The sequence below is a fragment of the Ammospiza nelsoni genome, chromosome 4 (genome assembly GCF_027579445.1).
Source record: "Ammospiza nelsoni isolate bAmmNel1 chromosome 4, bAmmNel1.pri, whole genome shotgun sequence".
In the NCBI taxonomy this organism is placed as follows: Eukaryota; Metazoa; Chordata; class Aves; order Passeriformes; family Passerellidae; genus Ammospiza; species Ammospiza nelsoni.
This window is the reverse complement of record NC_080636.1, coordinates 32,579,149-32,601,693: the sequence shown is the minus strand read 5'-3', so window position 1 is coordinate 32,601,693 and position 22,545 is coordinate 32,579,149. Positions and strand designations below refer to the sequence as shown.

Below are 22,545 nucleotides of genomic sequence, written 5' to 3'. Positions count from 1 at the left end.
GTTGAACAATCCAAATTCTCTCAGCCTTTCCTCATAGGACAAGTGTTCCATCCCTCTAAACATCCTGGTGTGTCTCTTATAGATTCACTCCAACAGGTCCATGTCCTTCCTGTGCTGAGGACCCCAGAGCTGGACTCAATGCTCCATGTGGGGGTGTCACCAGAGTGGGACAGAGGGGCAGAGTGACCTCCCCTGACCTGCTGGCCACACTGATTTGGTGCAGTAGTTGTCACAGCCCTAATGAGCTGAAGACATGAGGAAGGTAAAAAAGGACAGGTTGCTCAAAATGCCCCTTTGTCCCGCTTTGTTCATGGATCTGGAGAAAACACGACCTCTCCCTAAAACCCAGTGCTCTTCAGATCCTCATCTCCCACTTTGTGCCAGAACTTCAACACTGTTGCTTGCACACTAAGGCTGGTTATTTTGTTAACTTAAAGGAGATGCACAAAGGGCTTGGAGGGTTCATTGAGTGTCCATTATCACAGGACTGCTGTCCACCTGCCTTTGTTATTCCATGATTGTGGAAAACTGGGAATAGTGGATGCACAGCCCCCAGCCCACCTGACCCAACATGGCTGTCTGGATTTTAGCAGGTCAAAGCCAGCTAATCCCTGCTGGAAGTTAAACTTCTGTAAGGCAGCAGGGCTTGATGCACTGCCAGGTACCACAGCAGTCAGGGGGGCACACAGGTAAGACCTCAGGAAAGGCCTCTCCTCGCTGCCCAACACTGTGCCCATGCGGCTGGCAGGGCTGCCTGTGCCTTAAAATGCCTTTTCTCCCATCCCCTCCCATCCCCACTCAGGATCTCACTTTATCTCATTAGATCTGAGTTTCAGTGTTCCCATTTCCCAACCCAAATGCCCACGAGACCCCAGGGAGCTGAGTTGCAGAGTTTGGCTGTGGCTGTGCTGCTGTGTCCCATGTACAGGGACCAAAACCAGCCTGGCCATGGGCAGCACCTGCAGTGCTGTTGACTTATGCCTGCAATCAGTGTTTGGAGTGTTTTGCAATATTTTTCAAGATGGCAAAACAAATGACCCTCTGTTTTAGAAAGGAGGTAGATGGTGAAGTCCACTACAGATACCTTATCTCTTGCAGTTATGGAGCGATCAGGACACGGTTGAGAAAAGAAGCCTGAAGTGGAGGAAGCTTGCCTCTGTGTTTTTACACTTTCTCAGCTCTTTGGGTTGCAGAGGTTCATGGCATTTTGCTCCAATCCTTTGCGGGGCCCTTGCCCAGAAATATCTTGTTGCTCAGTGCCACATCTACACGTACATCCATGCTGGAATCTCATTTCCCAGTATGTGTGACACCACCATGGGATTTTTTTTCCCTGCTATCACGATTCACCTGCAGGTGTGACTCCAAGGGACACGGCTTAGAGCTCAAATCCAGGGTAAGACCAGTGAGTGAACTGGCTCCCAGCAAATCTCCCCAAGGCTTCATACTTGGAACCTAAATGCAAGATAGTGGCAAGTTTAATGGGGTACTTATCAGTCCTGTGAAATGTAGATTCTTTTTAAATCACCTCCATCATCAAAATGAAGGAATAGTAGAAGGTCACAATGTCTTTGCCCTGCTTTCGTTCTGCTCAGCTGCACACAGGTTTCAACACCCTGCTAGTCTCTGGGCCACTGTAGACACCTGTGATGATCAGTGCAAGAACAAATCACCCTCAGCAGCGGTTACTCACCTTCTCCCTGATGGAGAAACATGCCCAGGAGTCCTTTGCCACAGCCACAGGCACCCAGAAAACCCTGATGAGACCTCACCCCTTCGTATGTGTGGCATGAAAGGAGCATAAACAGGAAGCAAAAGCCACAGGAAATTTGACAACTGAAGTTTCTCTGCTCAAAGGGTTTGGGGTTTTTTCTAGTTCTATGTCTATGTCTTATGCCAGTAAGGAACGTTTGCTTTCTCACTCTGTTTAGACCTTGGGTAAGAAGCATATCCAAGGTGTAATCCCTTTAGGTTATGGATTGCTTTTTGTTCTGCCTCCTGTAGTGTTACACCCTGGTAATACCAAGCTCTAAAGATTCACACCAGGAGATGCTGAAACCCAGCCACAGGAACACAGCTTCAGCCAGAACGTGTGAAGACTGTATCAATGGGAATATTGTATTGATTTAAATGGGTTTGTAGAGCTTGGCACCTGTGAATGTTGCTGCTGTCACTTGAGCATGCACTCAGTGTCAGTAATAAGACAGCCTTCAGTTGCAGGACTTGTTTCAGTCACTAGGACAAGGCTGATAATTACTATTTTGTTTTGAAGTAAGGGGGAAAAAGGTATGTGCTTTGTAGCTCTCTCCGAGCACTCTTTTTAATCCTTCACAACACCTCTTTTTCTGCTTCTCTCAGCAAAATCCTCCAATCTATGAATTTCATAGATGAGCTGTTTTACTCCCAAATACTTCCAACTTTCAGCAGTGAATGAGGAACACTCCATACTTTTCTCCTCCTTTTGCCCTGACTCACCTCTCCTCAGGGATTTCTTCATTCACAGACACAAACTCCATTCCCTCCTGTGTGCTGCTGATCTGTGATCCTGTCAAACTGAAACCCAGGCTGTATTCAGGGGCAGGACAGAGTGAAAGCTGAAGCTTCCAGGTCAGTCAGTCCTGAATAATCTCTGTCTCTATCGCTCTGCCTGCTCTGTGAGCTGGCAGGGAAGCAGCACAGGGAGACCTCAGCACCTTTCCAAAGGGGGAAGCAGTCTGTGATGGACACCAGCAGAGCCCACCTTCCCTGCACACTTGCTGCAGAGGCATGCCCTGGTGTTTGCAGGGCATCCTCACAGCTCCAGCTCTTGCTCAAGAGCTCCACAGCTTGGCTGCTGCCAGAGCTTTGCTGGGCTTTCCCCAGGTGCCTTTCCCAGGGACACCTTCCAGGAGGTGGCTGTGCTGCTCCTTTTCCCAGCCCACCCCTGGTCATTGCTCTATTCCTGCTGCTTCATTGCTCTTTCCAAGCACAGCTTTTTGACACAGCTTGCTGGTCTGTTTTCAAGGCCTTTCCTGGACCCCATGCACACCAAAGCCATCCTTTCCCCACTGCCCCGCAAGTTCTGCTCCACTTTCTTCCCAGTTGCCACTCCCATTTGGATGATGCTCTAGAGCTGAATCCTGCAATTCTCCTGGCATCTCTCCAGGTACTCCTTAATATTCCTCTATGCTAACTTAGAAAAACCCACAGCAGGTCCCTTTTTACACTGCCTGGCATCATTTTCTTGCCTCCTTTTCTGCCCCATTGGTCCTGCCTGCTGTATCCTTTGCTTGCCAAGTCACAGAATCACAGAATCATTTAGGGTGGAACAGACTTTTAAGATAATCAAGACCAATTCTTGGCTGATTACCATCTTGTCAACTGGATCACAGCACTAAACACCATGTTCAATCTTATCTCGAACATCTCCAGGGATGATGACTCCAAAGCTGAGGAGTTTGAGCTGGATGATTCTAAAGTTTGAGGCTGCAAAGTCTGGGCCTTTCCAGGGAGCTTTCCTGGAGCTTTCCTCAACTCTCTGAAAGAGCACAGGTCTGGCAGCCCTGCTGCTCAAACTCATGGCTGACAGAATCAGCTGCTCCTGGGTACATTCTGTGCCCACCTCACAGGGCTGGGCACGACTCTCAGCTAGAGCAGGTGCCTCAAGCTGCTGGTCACTCACAGCTTGCACTTCTCCTTCCCTGCCTCCTTTGCCCTCTCTATCTGCCAAGCTCCATGAAATGCTTCCACCTGAACTCGATTAACCCTGATGGTTTACCTGGAGGTTTTTACTTCCAATATTTAGGGCATTCCCTTACTTTTGGGTTATGCTGGTTTAGTCTTTTTTATTGCAGGTCATTGTTGTGTTTTAACTCTGAGGTAAGCCTGGCCCATGCCTGGCCTGGGGTCCCTCACAGTGACTGTCCTCCCTTCTTAATTTTCTCTGCTCCCTGCCTTGTTCCCCTTGTCCCTCATGCCCAGTTTTGTAAGGCAGGCTGCTTCCTCTTTCCCCTCTCCCTGGGACCATTTTTTGAGTATTTTTTTAGCACTTCTCTTTTTCAGACTTGCTGTGCAGCCATAGATGACAGAGGTTCAGCATCTTTAGCAGACACTGGAGTAACCCTCTGCTTCCAGCTGCCTATGCTGCCTGTGTGGCAACACATTTTAGTCTCATCAACAACTGCACAAACTATTTATAATCAGCTCTCTGATTACATTCCTGAGGTCAACATCCAAGTTAAAAGACTCAGTGTAGCTGCACAGCCTCTTTCCTCCCAGAGGTTTCCAGAGCTGCTGGTCAGCAGTTCAAGGCTGCAGTCAGAGGTGCCACCTTCTGACCTCCTGATCAGGTGTCCCACCTCACTGCTGCCCTCCTTGCTTCCCCTGCCCTCCCCTGCGTCTCACAGTGGTGCCTTTGAGAAAAGCTGATCAAACATGCCTGTGTTGGCATGGCCCAGAGGGTAAAGCCTGCATTGCATATTCCCCAGCAGGGTCTCCCCAGCTGATCCAGCCTCTGTCCTGAGGGGACACAGCCTTGCAGCATCCAGCTGGTGACACAGATTCCATTGCTTGCCCTGCTGCTGTCCCTCCCTGCTGCCCAGGATGTTGTTCTGCCATCACCACAGAGCCAGGTCACTTGGAGCAGCTAAGGCACCTCTTGTTTTTGAGCTGCTTTCAGTATGACCCAAACCCCCAGTATTCTTTTGTGACTCACTGGTCAGTGCCAGCCTTTGGGCTTCCCTACAGAAACCTGAGGTGCTGTGGACACCAAGCCCTGTGCACCACTGGCCCTTAGATGTGGTCTAAAGGAAGCCCCACTAGAGCAGGATGCTATCTGGGGAGGCTTACACATCACATGCAGGCATAAAATACAGGAACTAGTGAAAGGGATGGAAGAATCTGGTTTTCCTTTTGCCTTTGGATGTGGGTTGGTCACCCTGGTGGAGGGAAGGCTCTGGAATGACCTTACAGCAGCCATTTAATACCTGAGGGGTTCTAAAAAAGCTGAAGAGGGACTTTTTACAAGGGCATGTATTGATAGGACACAGGAAAATGACTTCAAATGGAAAGAGGATAAATTTAGATCAGATAATAGGAAGAAATTCCCAACTGCCCAGAGAAGTTGTGGATGTGCCATCCCTGGAAGTGTTCAAGGCCAGGTTGGATGGGGCTTTGAGCAATGCAGTGTGGTGAAAGCTGCCCAGGCCTGTGGCAGGGGGTGTTGGAACTAGACAGTCCCTAAGATCCCCTCCAAGCCCAAACATTCTGTCAGTCTGTGCTTTCACCCAGCAGCATTTCAGCAAGCAAGAGCTACCAAACATAGAGCTGAGCTCCTGCTGTGCTGCTGGAGACTCAGTAAAGCTGGATTTGTCTTCTGATGCTTCTCCCATCTTCCACAGGTCTCAGGAGACAATTTTATCACAACAGTGCATGCATTCTTGTATAGAACACATCCTGGGAAAGAAAAGGTTAACCAAGAATTATGGACTCTTGGCCTTAAAGGTCAAGCCTGAAGAGCAGTGAGATCAAAGCCCACTTGGGGTGTTTTATTGGCTTCCTGAGGTCTTAATAACAGGCAGGCTGACTGAAGAAAGCAACACCTGTGGGGTCACCAGTTGCAATGGGACCACATGGCAGGTGGGGAAGCCACAGTCTCCTGAGTGCATGCCCAGGCTCAGGACCTCCTGCAGCCAGAGCATCCCCATCACCTAAAGGTCATCCCTCATCCAGAAAGCTCATAGCCTCAGCTGAGGTGAGGTAGGAGTGTGCTGGGCACTGGGAGCCAGCTGAGAATGAGGAGGCAAAGAAGAGTGAAGAGGCTCAGCAGGAAAAGCACTCAGTGCAGAGAAGGTTACTCCTGCCTTCAACCAGCTGCTTGCATTGCACCATGCAGGAGAGGTGTGGGCTGTGCATTTGAGGAAGTGGCTTGTAGCTGAATGGAATAAAAGGGAACACAAAGTGTTCTTGTGTTCAGTATCTGAAATAGAAAGAGGAAATGCTTGTGTCTGCTGAGGAGGATTTTGCAAGTTTAAATCACCCTGTTAGTGTTTACTATTAATCATGTTTTTATGCAGTTGGTAAATTGCACAGTGATGGCTCTTTCCACTACTCTTCATAATGTCTTGTGGTTAAATAAAGAGAACTAACAATTTTTAATGGTCATGGAGTACTGTGGTTGGTACATCTTTGCATCAGATACTCCCAAACCACTCAGACAATATTACTACTGCTTTATGTTTATTCTGGAAAACCTGTTACTGCTCATCCTTCAGAGGTCATGAGACAGACTTGCAAGGTACCCCTCTGTATAACATTTGAAACCAGGAGGACCGATTAGATCATCCAGGTTGGTCTTCTAACACCCTATCCTATGGAATTTCATAGGTAAGTCCCTGTAAAGATCACCATGTTCAACCAGGGAGAAATATTCTGGTCTTGTGCTCAGAAGCAAAGGTAGAGCATCATTGCCAGTCCTTTGACAGTGAGGGTAGCACTGGTGAGTTATTTAACCTGATGGCAAATCTTGCCTGCAAACATTAAGCAAAATCACTTTTGGAAAATGACTGCTCTGCATTTTGCTTTCTGTTGAGACCCTTTAATTACACAACCATCTTCATGACAGAACATCTTGGTCCCTAGGAAGAAAAGAACATTCCTTCATTTGTTAGGAGAAGACAAGTCCTAAGTTTTTGGTTTGTGATTATCCAGGAAAATTTGAAATTCAGAATTTGTTTCAAAGACATAAAATTAAAATTAAGAGCTTACAAGGTTTTGTTCTCTCTGTTTCCACTAACTGTCATGATGGAGGCAAAGCAAACTATTGCACCAGTCCTGTTTGAAGACCATCACCACAGATACAGCAGAAACCTGTTTTGGGGGTGTGCTGTGGATTTTTGAATTAAATGTAACAGGACTATCAGTGGTATGACAGGGATCTGCAAGGGGACATGCTCCATAGTTGGAAACATTCTCTGTGTAGGTCTAGGACAGCAAAGACAACCCTTTTTGCCCCAAAATCAGCTAATTCTTGTTTACTCTGACATGCAAAAAGTCAGTGTAGCTTTCTTGGGAAACAGCAATACAGTGTTCTCCCATACTTCGGGATGCAAGTCCCAGGATGTAATAAACACTCCAGCTGACAGCAACCAACCAATGACAGCTGTGAAAGCATTGCTTCATTCAGCAGGCTTTGGATTTCATTTCGCATGAGTCATTGGTGTGGGCTTTGGAGATTATTGTGCTATCTGCAGTGACACCCGGTGGTGATGAAGCAGTTGTTTACCTCTGGTCCCGGTCCCTCAGAAAGGCAACTGTTCTGCTGTCTGCAATCAAGAGCAGGAGGAAATACACAGCTGAAAGGTTGTTTTTCCTGGTAATGAGTACCATTCCTTACAGAATATGAGGTCACAAGTCTTAATTTAGCTGTTATTGTTCATACTGCTAATATTTCTAATCACTAGATGTGATTTCATATGCATATTGCCTGGGTTTAGCAAAAACTAACTGATATGCATGTGATTGTATTGTAATCCAGTGAATGTATAGTAATGCAATTTAAAATTCAAGGAGAAACCACAGAAACTTCCAAGAGCAATGCATCAAGCACAGGAGACCCGGTACATGTTAAGAACCATATCATCATAGAAGCAAAGAGTGATTTGTGTTGGAAGGGACCTTTAAAGGCCATCCTGCCCACCCTCCTGCAGCAAGCAGGGATACCTTCCACTAGACCAGGTTGCTCAGATCCTGTCCAACCCAACCTTCAGCATTTCCAGGGATGGGGCATTTCCTGGGCAACCTGTTCCTGTTCTTCACCACCCTCATCATAAAATAACTTCTTCCTCAAATTTAATTTGAATCTACCCTCTTTTAGTTTAAAACCACAATCCCTTGTCCTGTTCCAACAGGCCCTGCTAAAAACTGTCCCTACCCCCCTTCAGATACTGACATGCTGCTCTAAGGGCTCCCTGGAGCCATCTCTTCCCTAGACTGAGCAGCCCCAAATTTGTATTTTAAGTAAGTTCCATGGGTTTTCTTATGGAGCAGAGTACTAAAATTGTGGATTTTGTTCTCAAGGAAAGACTGTTTCCACAGGGCTTACCAGCATTAGTGTCTGACTCGTCTTCTTTTCTTTTAACAAACTCATATTTGAAATGGGTACTCTCAGGGACTGTTAGAGGAAGAAGGCAGACTGACTGCATTCTAGCAAAATATTAATGTCAGAATTCTTAAAAGCCTTCTGGACATGATTTAACTGGACTTTACAATCCAGATAGTCACAGACCTTCAGGTGGAAACAGTTGTTCACTTTCCAGCTCAGCTTGGAAACTGCAGCCATGGCTGGCATGAAAGGGCTCCCTTGTGGAAGTGAACTGCTCCCACCTGGGTGGTATATTCACCTTCATGGAAGTGCTTTCATCCAGCCTTTCACCTGACTTGGCTTGGCAAGGAGGTGGTAAGCTACTGAGCTCATGGATAACTAGGAAAATGTGATCTAGTAAGAATGTTGAATTTGGGTAGGAGGCAGTGAGATGAATTTTTACAAATAGGGTGTTTAGGAAAGACATGAGAAAAATAGGAGAGATAAGTAAGATGTGAGAAAAAATGATGTTATCACCTCTCCCTCTGCCTTCTCCAACAGGCTATGTCTCTACAAGCAAGTCCTATAGACTGGAACATCATCCCTCAGAAGTAGCTAGGTGCCTCCTTGGCACTGTGAAGGAATCTACTGCCTTGGAGTGAAACGTGGCTCCTGTCCTGAAAGGACTTGATGGGAATACCTCATTTCCCAAGCCCTACCTCTGCTAAATGATTGGTGCTTAGAGTATAGAAATTCATCAGAAAATAAACTCCCCGGCTTTCCAACTAGTCCTCAGAGAAGCTGGATGGGGCTAATCAAATTTCTGATTATAACCAATTCAGCACTGTAAGTCTGGCTGTGTTCAGTAAGATCTCAGATGCACAATGTGAGCTATGCTCTAAGTCTGGGCTCATTCATGACCACACATTAACAAATAGTGCAGTAAACTGGAGCAACAAGCAATCTAACAGATTCTTGTTGGATTGCCAGTGATAAATTCACTAGACCTACATGATCTGAGAGCACAGCACTATGCACAAGTGTTTCCAGGCATGCTCTGGTACACGTAGAAATCTCACTGGAGATGTCCCTGCTTTAGGAGGAGACAGGAGGAAGCCCATCACCTTGTCTGCATGGTAGTCACATTCCCATCCTCTAGCCATAGAAGATTTCAAATACTTTCTGGAGAAGTGAAAGTGAGACTGCAGTCAAGTATCCTGTTATTGTCATCATGAACACTGGGGTGGCCCAGCCACTTTTATACATAGAAGAGGGATATGGAGAGAGTTTCAGAGAGAGAAACTACAGAGACTGTGGGTCATGCCCAGGGTAGAACATGTAGTGTCACTCTCTCTTCCATGTGGCCAGCTGCAGAGCTAAGGTGAGATCAATGAGAAGCCCTGCCCCCCCACCACCAGGCCAGCATGCCCACTGTAATCCCTCCAGCACCAGAGCTCATGGCATACCTCAGGAAATCCCTTTTCCACATATGCTTCAGTGTATCTCATGGCTGCAGGCCTCATTCCTCCAACTGGCTACTCATTGTAGCCTAGCCTAGGTTTTGCTTGGCTCTGTTTTAAGGACCATTGGAAAAGCTGTAGAGTAATTTTCCTTTAAAGGACCAAGAACAAATTCAGACCAAAACTTATTAAATCTAAGGGAAGAGCAAACTCTGTGACAGGAGTTTTTTTTAATAGCAAAACAACTAATAACTCAAGGAACATCCCTCTGCCCCATTACTCTGAAGCAGATTAAGAGAAGTCCTGTCAGTTATTTACAACATAAAACCTTGCAAATGCTTGTTGTAATTCATAACCTATGAGGAGGCCTATTTAATGTTGTAACAGGAGCACGGGCAAGAATCTGCCCAGAAGTGAAATTTCAAGGAGTTAAAATAGACCTACCATCTCTCACAGAACATTTCTATGAGAGAGAGAATTGCTCCTATCCAGCAGGCAGTCATCAAGGAACTCATCTACAGCATTTAAAATTGCCTCCTCTGCATCCCTTTTGAACCTGCATTTCCCGTGTCTCAAGTCACTGCTCTAACACCTGGCTGTACAATGGCATACAATGCTTGAAAGGGGATTCTTTTCAATTTTGGGTGATAAGGCCAATGAGGGAGAAAAAGGACAATAGTAATTTGAGGAAAGGAAAGAATTAAAGTTAAAATTAAACTGCAAAAGCCATCAATCCTAAACAAATAACACACATAGAAAAGCATGATACAATCCAGGAAACAGTATTTAATTAAAAAAAACACATACAAAATGCCTCTTGAAGTGGACATCAATTTTCCAGCATTGTTTTTGCTACAGAATTTTAAAAGGGTTTCAAGTCTTGTTTCAAGCACCTATAATAATTCCATATTTTGTCTTCCACTGATCTTAAAAAGACTGCTACAAGTTGAAATACCAGCAAAAATGTTTTGGAATTTTGTAAAAGTCTGTCTCATAAAATTCAGAGTCAAGAGATATAAATTTACTATTTGTTAACACATGGAATTACCATTATAAAGTGAAATTTCTCCAGTACCACAAATCTAGGTTTTCACACAGATTACATGTGACATACACAGAGCCAACCCATTCTCATTTAAGGCTAACTAGAGGAAAGCAGACTGCTCAGAATGCAGACTTCCTTCTGCACTAGTTCTTATAGCCCCAAAGATGCCCCAACAGCTCACCCTTAGAGAGCTGCAGAAAAAGACATTTTGGAAGACTGGTCCCTTGGGCCCTCAGCTTCAAGGTCAGAATACAAAATTTATTTTGAAACAGCTTCCATGTTGATATAATTGTTTTATCTAATATTCCATACACAAAGTTAGTAAATTATCACAAATTATCAGGAAAAACTGACTGTACTTCTAGACATGCTTCGTAATTGTATGCAAAAATATGAAATGGCTGTTTTCCACAGTTTATGCCCAAAAGTGTAAAAATAGTTTAGGTTATAAACTAACCTAAACTTTAAGAACTTGAGTTAAGAAGAAATGTGTGATGACACCACCATCATATTACCAGCAATGACATTCTGAATCTTCTTGGTAAGATTTGAAACCAAACTATTTACAAGAGCTGTTTATTTTCTGTGCCCCTTCGGCAAAGTGAAATGTAGCACCAAATTGCTCCAATAAACGATCTGATCTTTCTTCAGTCTCCCTTTCCTCATTTTCTGCAATACTCAGAGCACTACTTTCAAATCTGCTTCAGCTACTTAATGCAAGCTAAAGAGCTTTGCATTTCTACACAGCCATAGATACTATGTTTTATCTCTAACAACAGACATATATCTAACTTTGAGACACTTCATTGTGCCACACACAGTAGTGAACAGTTATTCAGATTTAAAAGTGGTATTTTGTACTAATATTGCATATAAAATGCAGATAAATAGCATGAACTGAAAAATTATTTTAGGAAGGGAAATAAAATTCTTTGGTGAGCATAGAGACAATACATGGAATCTGTTTCTTTGCATTAAAATCCTGTTGAGTTGAGCAGGACTCATACTCTGCCACTTTGCGATTGACACGAGTTAAAATCTGCATGAGTTCAAGTTTCCCTGCATGTTTCTTCAGCATTTCACACAGTGACTGAATAAACCACGAGCCTTGAACTGCATTCCTCCAGGAGTAATAGCCTGGGGAAGAGAGCAACGTCAAAGTGATGAGAGGGAGCAGCCTTTGATACAGGACAGGTCAGCAATTAGGAGAACAAGGCATTGTTTCCAATGGCAACCAATATTTTAAATAACTCAAATCCACCAACCAACAACATTTAGATTTTATAATCTCCACAAATTCCAATTGATTTTTTTTTTCTAATCCTGTCATCTTTTATAATCTAAGAAAACCTTAAGTAGGAAGAAAATCAAAAGTCAGGAAAGTTATCTTCTGCTGTGATCATCAATCTTAGTCATTAATCACTTACTACTTTTCATGGGGTACACAAATACAAAGAGGTGACAGTACAGATGGAAAATGGGTTTCAGTGTCATTAATTTCATAAATATGTGCAGAATTAAAGACTGAACCTACCTCTGCTAAGTGGAAATAGGACATATGAAGGGCTCTGCCACTACCAATTTTGCTTAAGGATGCAATACAAATACAGTCAATAGACAAGTAATATGCTGGTACTTATCATCCACTTCTGCACATCTGATTATTTTGTTCTCTGAGAATAATATCTTTTCCTCTTGCTGTAAATTGTTTGCACAACTCCAATTAACTGAATTTCCAGCAGACGAACATTTGAGGGTTTGCTAGTGAGAAGGATATATTCAGGGTTTGGTAAGGGTTTTGTAGGAACTGAGAATAGTAACTACTTCAACAAGAAATCAAGTCAAACTAAAAAAGTGATTGAGGGAAGTAAATATTTATTTCCATGAAGGACTGTATTTGGTCTGGCTGAAGAGGAAGAGTTCATTTTCCTACAGCTGCCCTCACAGCGCTGTGCTCTGCACTGGCAGCTGGAAATGTGCTGATAACACCCCAGTGCCTTGGGCTGTTATCAGCACATTTGGGAGCAGCACAGCCTCCCCAGCATTCCCCCACCGAGGGGCTGGGACTGGGCAAGAGCCTGTGAGGGGACACAATAGGACAGCTGACCCAAAGTGACCAAAGGACATTGCACACAAGTGAATTCACCCACTGGCTGGGTGCCAATCCAAGCTGTAATTTACAGCATGAGTACAGGCTGACATGGATACAGTGCCTCACCTGGAGCTGTAGAGTAGGCATACAGGAAGTCTGCCTCTACAGGTATTTTCTGACACATTGTTTCTTCTGATCCACTGTCTGTCTCAATACCAGCATCTAATTCTGTCCCTCTACAAGCCTATTTGGTAGAAAGAAGAATGGAAAAAATGTTAAAATAGAAAAGTAAAATAATGTTAAAATAGAAAAGTAAAGGCAGTGATCATTATAAAAACAATGATATTTTGTGTTTTAAAAATTATATCATGATTAAAAAACTGCAAAAATAACAAGAATTTATGTGTCACATTTCCATTAGACAGACTCAGAAGATAACTAACATATATTTAAATCAACACACAATTTGAGTATTCATTCAAAAGTGCACTCAAAAACTCATTAAAATATTACCTAATATTTTATTTAATACATAGAATCAACACAATGCCAGCTGTTATAAATACAGCCTACCTAACAGGGAAAATTGTCCCACTTTAGATCTGAAGAGAATCTTACTCTGAAAGTAATTACATTTAAATCTATTTTAGAAAGGATTAACTTTTTGCACTAATAATTAGTGGGAAATGTTTTTTTTTTTTAACTATCTGGCTGATTTGATCATCATTGTTCAGCTGTACATCACCTGAATGAAAAAGAGCTTGGGTTTTCCTGCTAAGCTTCTGCACCTGTCACCTCTGAAAAGGCTTGTTAGTGCTTTCAGTTCAAGAGGCCCATCTGTACCATAGATCAATCCTTCGTCGCCATGGCTCAGCAAGACACAAACAAAACTGCTTCGCTTGCTGTGATCATCTTCAGAAACTTGAAATAAAAAAGAGAATTATCTTAACTTCCTGTACTCTGTAAAAATTTGGAGCATTTGATCCTTCCTAGGTCACAGAAGTTTTTAAGAACTAATTAGCATGTTTAGAAACCTCCAAAGAGTTTTCACTTCTGAACACAAGAAGCCTGCCTACTTTACTTCAGGAGGTTGGGCACAGGAAACCCCAAATTAAGGTCCAACCCTCCCCACTGCAAGACATGGCCACAGAGCTAGGCCAGGAATAGTCAGGAGACAAAAAGGGTATTCCCACAGTGTCTCCAAGCTGGAATGATATAGCTCATTCATGCAATTATGGTCAGCCTTGTGATCTGGGATTGGGCTGATGGAATACCCTGGGTTTTGGGAAAGAAAGGAGAAGTCCTTCCTCTCTTTTCAACTGAGGATGCTTCAACTACTTGGATTACATGGGAACTAAATGTAGCATGACCATGGCTGCTGCTGCTCCTGCAGGTTCTAGCACTACACTTGTCTCTCACTTTTTACCTGTGCTGAGGTCTAGAGAGATTTCTGAATCCTCTTAATTTTGTACTTACAGTTATTTAAGCTTGGTATAAAGTGTTTGTAGTTTTATACTTTTTTTATCTTGCAGTATACAAATAGCAAATTGGAGAATCTATATTCTCCAATGTCTTTTGCTGCCTGACATTGTGGGAAATGTACCTGAGGACCAAGATGACTTTTTCAAATTTATGAAAAGATACAAACAAGGTTAAAAGAAAGGATCCAAAAGAAATTATGAGTGGTAACTCAAAAAGATGCAAGAGTTTCTAGATGAAAAATAAAAACAGTCTCTAAATCTGAAGTCTTACTGTTTTGTGCTTAACAAAACACTAAATTTCTGTTCTGGAAGAAATTAATTGTTTCAACTTTACTCAAGTGATGTACACTCAGGCATTTCTACAATTATGGACAATCACTACATTTAGAAGAGTCACATTTTCAGCTACTTTCAACAGACCAGCTACAACAATACTAATGAATTAACCATGTCTGGGAACATTTTCTGGCATAAATACTAACTGGCACTAAAGACCTACATCAATGTTAGCAAACACTTTCATTAAAAAACAAACAAACAAAGAAAACCCCAAACAAAACCAAACACAAAACCCGAGACCAGTATTGCTGCAGGCTAACTGCTGTTGGGAATAATCACTGGAACACTTTCAGTGTTTCAGTATGACCTGGAACAGTGTGGGAGAGCACTAGTGGGCATGAGGCCCAGTCATGGCAGAGAACCTTGCACCAGTTAACTGGAATGGCCTGTGTTCCAGGGCACCGATACCATTTAATGTATGGGTCTAGATGCAGCCAAGTCCAAAGCAAGCAGGACTGACACAGCAGTATAAAGCCCTCACTTGAAAGAAGGGTGTTTTGTTTCACAAGGTAAACAAAATGTGAGTTGTTTATCCAAAAGAAAATTCAGTCTACACACCTGCAGTTCTGGTCCCTCAATCAGAACCCCTCTTTGGGCCACACCATTAAGCACAGAACCCCTCCACCCAATCTAGCAGCTTTCTTTCCAACTCACAGAGCTTCAGTGATCCCAGGATCAGAATATAAATCAGTCTGCATTTAAGTTTCAGCCTTTTTTCCATCCTTCTTTAGAAGATGAGAAAGGATACGGATACAACAGTCATGGCACAAAAGATGGAGAGACAGCTAAGATGAATAAACATAGAAACTATGATGTACATGTTATCCTTAGCAATAAATCACCAGAAGGTGTGAAAAAGCATCTAAAAGAACCCAGAAAGAAGAGATGTGAGGGCAAGAGATGTATTTGGAAACAGTAGTTGACTTAATGCACACACACAACATATAATAACTTACTCTTTTTCAATAGTTTATAAATGTTCTCACATGAAAGATCATTGCTGATCTTTACTTTGTATTTCAAATTCATAAAAACTTCTCTGATACTTGCAGCATCTGCATCTGTACCTGAACGGGATGACATCCCTATACACAAGAGAAATGTGTTATTTTTTCATATTATATAGATGGCATGGCCTGATTGAGACAAATCATTTTTCTTGTTTATAGCTGTATCAGTCTGAAATATTCCATTATTCCAGATCCACTCTAGCAGAGACAACATTGCACTGTTACATGGGCATATCATCTCCCACCCTCTGTACCTACTGTAGATTTATCTGCATCTTATTTTTATATCTACTCCCCTATTTAAGGACATAAGAATTTCATTTACAAAAGGTAAGAGAAACTTGTACTGCAGATCAGTTTTCCTCCTCATTACTGCTACACCTTAATGTGTTCCCTCTATGCATATTTGGGAGAATGGACTGAAATTAATCACACCCATGACTTAATTTTAGAGTGCAATCAGAACTGGTCTGAATATTTAATTTTGAAGAGTAACACACAGCACAAATTTATCTAAATTAAGGAAAAAAGTAAAAAAACTTGTGAGTGGTACTGGTATGTGGCTGGAAGTTCTTATTGTTTATTATTACACATTCCCCCATCTCTGGATAATCCATTCTGTAACTGTAGTCTGGCAGAATTCCAGAGTCCATAGACTTGCTAGCAGGTAGGCTCTTTCTGTAGAGAAACCAGACAAAATGTAGGTGTTAATTTCTGATCTCTCTTTTCAAAGTAATGACAACAATAGGCTATTTTAGCAACCCCAATGGAACTGATGAGGTTGCATTTGTAGCAACCTTCTGCAGAACTTGCAACAAGTTTGAAATTAAAAGAATCAAGGAAGAACTGTGTTTAAAATTGTAATGCCTCTGTGCAGGAGAATATGAAAACTATGAAAACTTAGTTTAAGGATGCCGATTACTGTATCAACAAGAAATCAGTTGGGCTTTTTTACTACCATATTTTGAAATCTATGTACCTGGAGGAAAGGTCAGCTCTGAGAAAGCAAATCTGTTCTGAATTCTAAACAGAAGTTATTATCATTGAGTTTCCACATTCCAAATCTAAAGACATGTGGCAGATGTGTGCTCCTTTCTGCTTAAGCAATAGCTGCCAGCGTGATGGCTACCCCTCGATGAAGCTGGACTTTGGGAGACAGCTAACACAATGGCTAAGAGCCATAAGTCTTCCTCAACATGTAAGGGCTAGCTGAGCATGCACCATCCCAAAACATGGCTCATATGCAAGTTTGACTGCAAGTCACTTCTCCTCCTCCACATAGAGCAGGCTGCACACCAGGATCTCCCTGGAGCAGAGATGCCTCTCTCAGTTACTCTGCGAGGCTGAGACACCCTTGCCACAACAGCTTCTTGGTAAGTAATTGGTAGCATGCTAAACTTTAAAACCTTAGCTCAGTGATACCAAGGATTGATTGTGCATATATAATCCCTTAGACATAAGCTGCTGAGCAGACTTCAACTGAAGACTTAAACCAAAAGTACCTCACTTACCCTTTAAAACCTGGAATAGATTTTGCATCTGCCTGATCTTCCCCCAGATGTGGTCCATCTCCCATTTCTGTCATTATTGCTTTCAATTATCAGCTTGAAAATGCAAGAAAACAGAAGTATTATGACAGTTCACAGAATAACTTTAGCCTAGGATATTAGTAGGCAAAAAAAAAAAAAGCTTTCTGAGTAATCTCTACACATTTTATATTTGAAAGAAGAACATTATTGCCTTCTAAAAGAGCTCTGGGAAAAAGTCTGCAGATCCCTATGACCAAATCTTTCAAAAAATCTACAAAAAGCAAGGTAAGAGAGAAACAAATAAAAAACAATCTTTAAAACATTGTAATGTCCCCACATGCATTAGAAATTAAGAACCAAAAATTAAGCAATACAAGTTATTAGATATGTGCAAAGACTAACACAGATTAGAAATTAGGTCATAGTAGTTTGAGAAATGAGTAATTTCTCTGCATTCCATTTCAAATGAAACATCACTGCATCCCTTTCTAACTGGTGTATGTGAAGGCAATTGTAATGGTAGTAAAATAAAACCACAACAATATAACTTAAATCATTTGATGGAATGACCCCTATGCTGTGGGCTACTTACTTTTATGAGAATACAGGCCAATAAATTATAAGGGATACCAAATCAGAAATCAATTTAAAAGCATTAAACCTCCTCCACGGTTACTTTGTGTATACTCATGGAACATATTACCAAAAGTTACCTTAAACTCAAGTGTCAGAAAACAATTATGAATCAAATTTAAACCACCAGATAGGACAGAGTAATAATTGCTTAGTAGTGCTAAGACCTCACGAAGGTCAAACAAGGCCTTACAAGGCAAGAATTTTAAAAAAACTTACTTTAGCAGATATATTTATGGTGAATAAGAAAGTATGAGTAACCAGACCAAGTAGCAAGATTTGCTGGTCAGATATGATGAAGATTCTTATTTAAGGCTTAAGTTCTTTGGGGCAAACTATATTTGCCACCTTACATAATGATATTATTATTATTGTATTAAATCTCAACTTTGTATCTGTACTCTTGTTAGTACAACATAAACAGCCCTTTTTGTGGCAACAATTACTGATGCACCAGAAGCAGTAATTTGGTTATGTAGAATCTGCATTCTTAACCTGTTTCTAGGAAGACATTTACTTACATTTTTAGTGGCGTCAAAAGATCTTCTGTGTTGCTCTGAATATTATTTCAGAACACTGATGTAATTAAGTCTTCTTCACCAAATTGTTCCAGACTTGACAACTGTATTATGCAATGCAAGAAACAGGAAATTTCCTGAAAATCAAATTACCAAAATACAAAATAAGCTTAGTATTTTAGAAATATAATGTCTGAAATACACTTTATCATTATATTTTAGATATTTACTTTAAAGACAGTATCATAGGGAAGGAACTAAGTCTACAATGCTGAACTAGACTGCCTAGCCTCTTGATCTGGATTCATCCATCCTAACTTCAAAGTCTAATTAATTATAAGTACCCTGTGGGAAGAAAAAGGCAAGGAACTCCAAAGGGCAATTCAAATATTTATGACCTGTGGCATGACAGAGATCCAACCCTATGCCCTAGAGAGCAGGGAACATCAGCACTGCCAGCAAAGTCTAGTCTAGAGTGACAACTGGTGTGTGCACCCAGCTCTAACTGAAGGGCAGAGCTTCTGATCCCCAGCAATTGAAAAGAACACCTCTCATTGACAAGGATGCTTCAAAGTTCTGCTCCAGCACAGCCCAGCCTCAGGAGTTTCTATGACTTTTTCAACCATCCCTACTACAATATCCTTTGGTTTGGGTCTCAGTTTCCTGAGGTCTTAGCCTGAGCAGAATTTGTAGGAAAACATCCAAGCAGACTGACCCACCATTCTGATGCCACTCATACTCTTCCTTGTCCTGGAGAAGAACTAGGTGCACGAGCACAGCCCACACCCTTCAGTGTGGCTGGGATTAATAAGAGATAGGGAAATTATTAACTTCCTTCATCTGTCCTTTGGCTAACAACAGTAACAAACAGCCAAACCAAATAAAAAAGCACAGCATCATGTGCCAACTCTAGTATCAAAACCAGCTAGCAGGTGCACAGACAGCAGTGCAGCCATGTCAGCACAGAAACCAACTTCTGCTCAACCCCAGGTGCTGATCCCAGCTGCCTGGCACTGTGAAGCTCTGCAGTGCCAGGGCTGCAAGTCCATGAAGGAGAGAGGGTGAACTAGTAAATATGTGCCTCCATAAGCTGTGGCTAGCTCCTGTTTCTCAGATGAGCCACACAGCAAGAGCTCCTTAAAGAAAGACTCAGCCAAAGCACAGGGAAGGCCAACACACTCTGGCCAACAGATGAGCCCTTGGAATCTGGAGGGAGGCTGAGTGGTTATTGGGCTCTCCTGCATTCATTCACATCAACCAAACTGCTGAACAGCAGCAGCCTTAACTAAGCAAACTGCAGAACCCTGACAGCACTGAATGCTTCTCACAACATAAATGCTAAGGCAGGATGCAAACACTAAGAGAGATATTCAACATTTAAGTGACCTTAAAATAAGACTTACGTTGTTGACACTTTAGCGACCTTAAATTTTAAAGCTCTCAAACTGCTGTCCTTGATCCAGCACCAAAGAAACAAAGAAATTGGAAGTAGCTAGCAAAACCTACAATTACAACAAACTATATTAGTTTATTTTTGAAAAATTTAAAACACAACTTGCAATACTGTATCATAAAAATATTTCTTACTAAGGCCTCTGGGAGCCTAGTTGACAGCCTACAGTTCCAATTGTTCAGTGAAGTGTTAGAGCCTCCAGCACTCTGCTTCATCACAACTGGAGCTTGTCTGAGAGACTTTACAGAAGCTATAGGGATCGTCTAGAAAAACTGGCTGTAACACCTTGAGTACTTGAAATGCACACGGTTTATCTTCAGAACAGAATCTGTAACTCACTTTTAATATCCAGTAGCTCCTGAGCACCCTCAGGCACCAGGTCACCTGCACTCTTAAAAGAACAAAAGACACCCAACAAAGATCTCTCTTTTGTTGCTCGGCACTCAAATGTGTGTTTGAGCCAGCAGGGTGTTCTGTGCTCTAAAGCACCGGTCAGGGTAACAGCAATGCTCTCTGGAGGATGGTGCTGATGCTGACAGGCCACTAAGAATTGCCTCATCTTGCTTTAGCTAATGCAGTGATGCCATGCATCTCCCTGCGGAGGATGATCTCATCCTGGTGGGGGGGAAGAAATCACGGCAGTGCTTTAAAAATTTATTACAGATTTTTATTCTGCTCTTTGATATTATTTTCTCTGAAAGCTTAGATAAAATGAGGTTTCAACTGTAAGGAAATGTAAAAAAAAAAAGTTCTTGAAAAGAACAACAGCATTTTTATAATCTAGCAAAATATATTCTGTAGATTTTAAGAAGCTTATTTTATAATATTGTATCTGAAAAAAAACACAATTAAAAAAAAACCCAAAAACCATGAGACAGAGACAGCAAATATAAAGGTGATGCTACAGTGATCTTTACATATACTAAGTAGTAAGAAATAAAGTGGCTCTAAAAGGTCCAAAGCTATGTAAGCTACCAAAAATGACCAATGTCTCTCTGTACAGCAATAATGGCAAAAATATTTTCCCGACATACATGCAGTTGCTCTAATGCTTTTCTTTTGATAAGAGAAAGCAATAAATAAAACAACTTTTTACTCCATCCCAGCCAGGATTTACTTATTCTGCCTGGACCTAAGGAGAATAAATTCATATCATCATGTGTCACCACTGCCATAAGAACCACCAGGTTTCTTTTTAAAGCAACAGTTATTTGAAATGAGACTCAATTCTCATCAACAGAAATGAATGGTATAGTGCCAAAAATAATACCAAAGCTTCTGAGATGGGAGAAAGCAAATGACTAAACTGTCTTTAGTTACCAACTGGATCCTGAAATATGGAGACAACACATATTTAGTATCTATCTGCTGCTACAAAGCAATGAGTACAGCACTATTAAAACACATGTTCAAAACAGACATCAGCAATATAAAACATCTCCCTAAAGAGATGAAAAGAAGGAAAAGAGCAGTTTTCTACATCACATGACTGAAAAGAAAATGTCAAGCATTCAAAGAAGTATTTTTTGTACATGAATGCATACAAGACATATGATACTAATGTGGACATGCACATTAAAAAATTTCCCCTCTACAATCTATAACACTAAACAACAATTATCTGACTAATAACAGAAGAAAAATATAGATACAGACTATATGAAAAAACGAAAAACATTTGAAATATACCATTACATTTTCTGTGTGACACTATCCCCCCACTAAATACTGCTACCCCAGACGGAAGCAGGCTGAGACCGCTCTTCCCATTGCTTCTGGTCTAGATGCAGCTGCCGGAAAGCCCTGACACTGGGCCAGCATTCTGAGCTTCCAAAACCCAGCATGAAGCTGTAAAATCAGCTGAATTACTCTGAGTGTAGCTGGGACCCTTGAGTTACTAATTCACCTGTAGCTATAAGTCACATCACCACCGCTATAAGCAATAGCCACATCGTGTTCCTTAGCAAGAAGGGCACGGTGTGCTAGTTCTAAACCTACCACCTGGCAAGTAGACACCTGAAAGAAGAACTGTGAGTAACAGGGTAAAGGACTACAGATGGCCAGCCCGATCCCCCAGCCCAGAGGGAACAGAGAGGACACAGCCCGCCGCGGGCAGGGCCTTTTCCATGCTGTCAAAAGTCGGCCACGGTGCCTGCCAGGGCCCCAAGCACGCTTTCCGTCAGGACAGACGGGGTTTAACACGCTTTGCTCTGGAAGACCCAAATACAGCTCCCGACCCCGTGCTTCCGGTCAATGGGGACACCAGAGAGCAGTTCGGAATTACAGCGCCTTGCTTTGCTTTTCCTTCTTTCTGCCCTCTGTTTCAACAACTTCTCCACAGAGACAGGCTGAAAGGTTACAAGCTAGCTACCGTAAAGGTCTGCAAAGCTAACACCTGAGGCCATAGCTCTGCCCCCGGGCAGGGGAAGCGGCGGGCGCTGGGCTGGCACCGGGCCACTCTCTCCTGCCTGGCCCGCGGGCAAGGCCGGGGCTCACCCTCATCCGCCCCCGCCACCGACCGAGAGACCGACCGACCGACGGATCGCCGGGCCTGCGGGAGCCCCGCGGGCAGCCGGGGGAGCGGCGCTCTCAGCCAGGCCCGCCCCGGGCGAGACGCTGCTCCCCTCAGCCGACTTGCTCCGGGAGAGACGCGGGCGGCCACGCGGACCTGGAGAGCCATAGCCTGGCCCACCCCCCCCCCGCTTTGTTCGGCCCCGCCGCCGCGCCCGCATCCCGGCCCCAGCTCCAGCCCGAGCTCCAGACCCGGCCCGCACCCCGGCATCGCCGCCACCCACCAGCTTCGCCGCCTGCTCGCTGCGCTCCGACCGCGTTTTCCCGAGCCTGGCTTAGCTGAGCGCTGCTCGGCGCGGAAAAAGCCCCGCCGCCGCCGCCCGGCCCGCCCGGTGCCCCTTGGCCCCGCCCCGCG

General features: G+C 43.0%; 1 protein-coding gene across 3 annotated transcripts; it reads right to left on the bottom strand.

Annotated features, from left to right (window-relative positions):
• Nucleotides 1–10,285: 10,285 nt before the first annotated feature.
• CASP3 (caspase 3) lies at nt 10,286–22,514 on the bottom strand. Of its 3 annotated transcripts, none has more exons than XM_059471126.1 (9): nt 22,415–22,508; nt 19,570–19,668; nt 18,170–18,303; nt 16,998–17,090; nt 16,040–16,164; nt 15,433–15,561; nt 13,402–13,577; nt 12,783–12,900; nt 10,286–11,701 (listed from the first exon to the last, which is right to left on the bottom strand). In XM_059471126.1, exons 4-9 carry the CDS (start codon nt 17,069–17,071, stop codon nt 11,475–11,477), a joined length of 849 nt encoding a protein of 282 aa, XP_059327109.1. In that variant the 5' UTR covers nt 17,072–17,090; nt 18,170–18,303; nt 19,570–19,668; nt 22,415–22,508; the 3' UTR covers nt 10,286–11,474. The 3 variants fall into 3 exon arrangements, with proteins under 3 accessions (XP_059327109.1, XP_059327111.1, XP_059327110.1); XM_059471128.1 differs by having other exon boundaries at nt 18,170–18,270; nt 22,415–22,454; XM_059471127.1 differs by lacking the exon at nt 19,570–19,668 and having other exon boundaries at nt 22,415–22,514.
• Nucleotides 22,515–22,545: the final 31 nt, after the last annotated feature.

Excerpts from the sequence above, each read along its gene's own strand:
- CASP3 (XM_059471127.1), bottom strand. The coding sequence starts at position 17,071 with ATGACAGAAATGGGAGATGGACCACATCTGGGGGAAGATCAGGCAGAT. Across the intron at positions 16,165-16,997 it reads TCTATTCCAGGTTTTAAAGG|AAAGAGCCTACCTGCTAGCA; the intron begins GTAAGTGAGGTA and ends GTTTCTCTACAG. Across the intron at positions 15,562-16,039 it reads GAACTTCCAGCCACATACCA|GGATGTCATCCCGTTCAGGT; the intron begins GTACCACTCACA and ends TCTTGTGTATAG.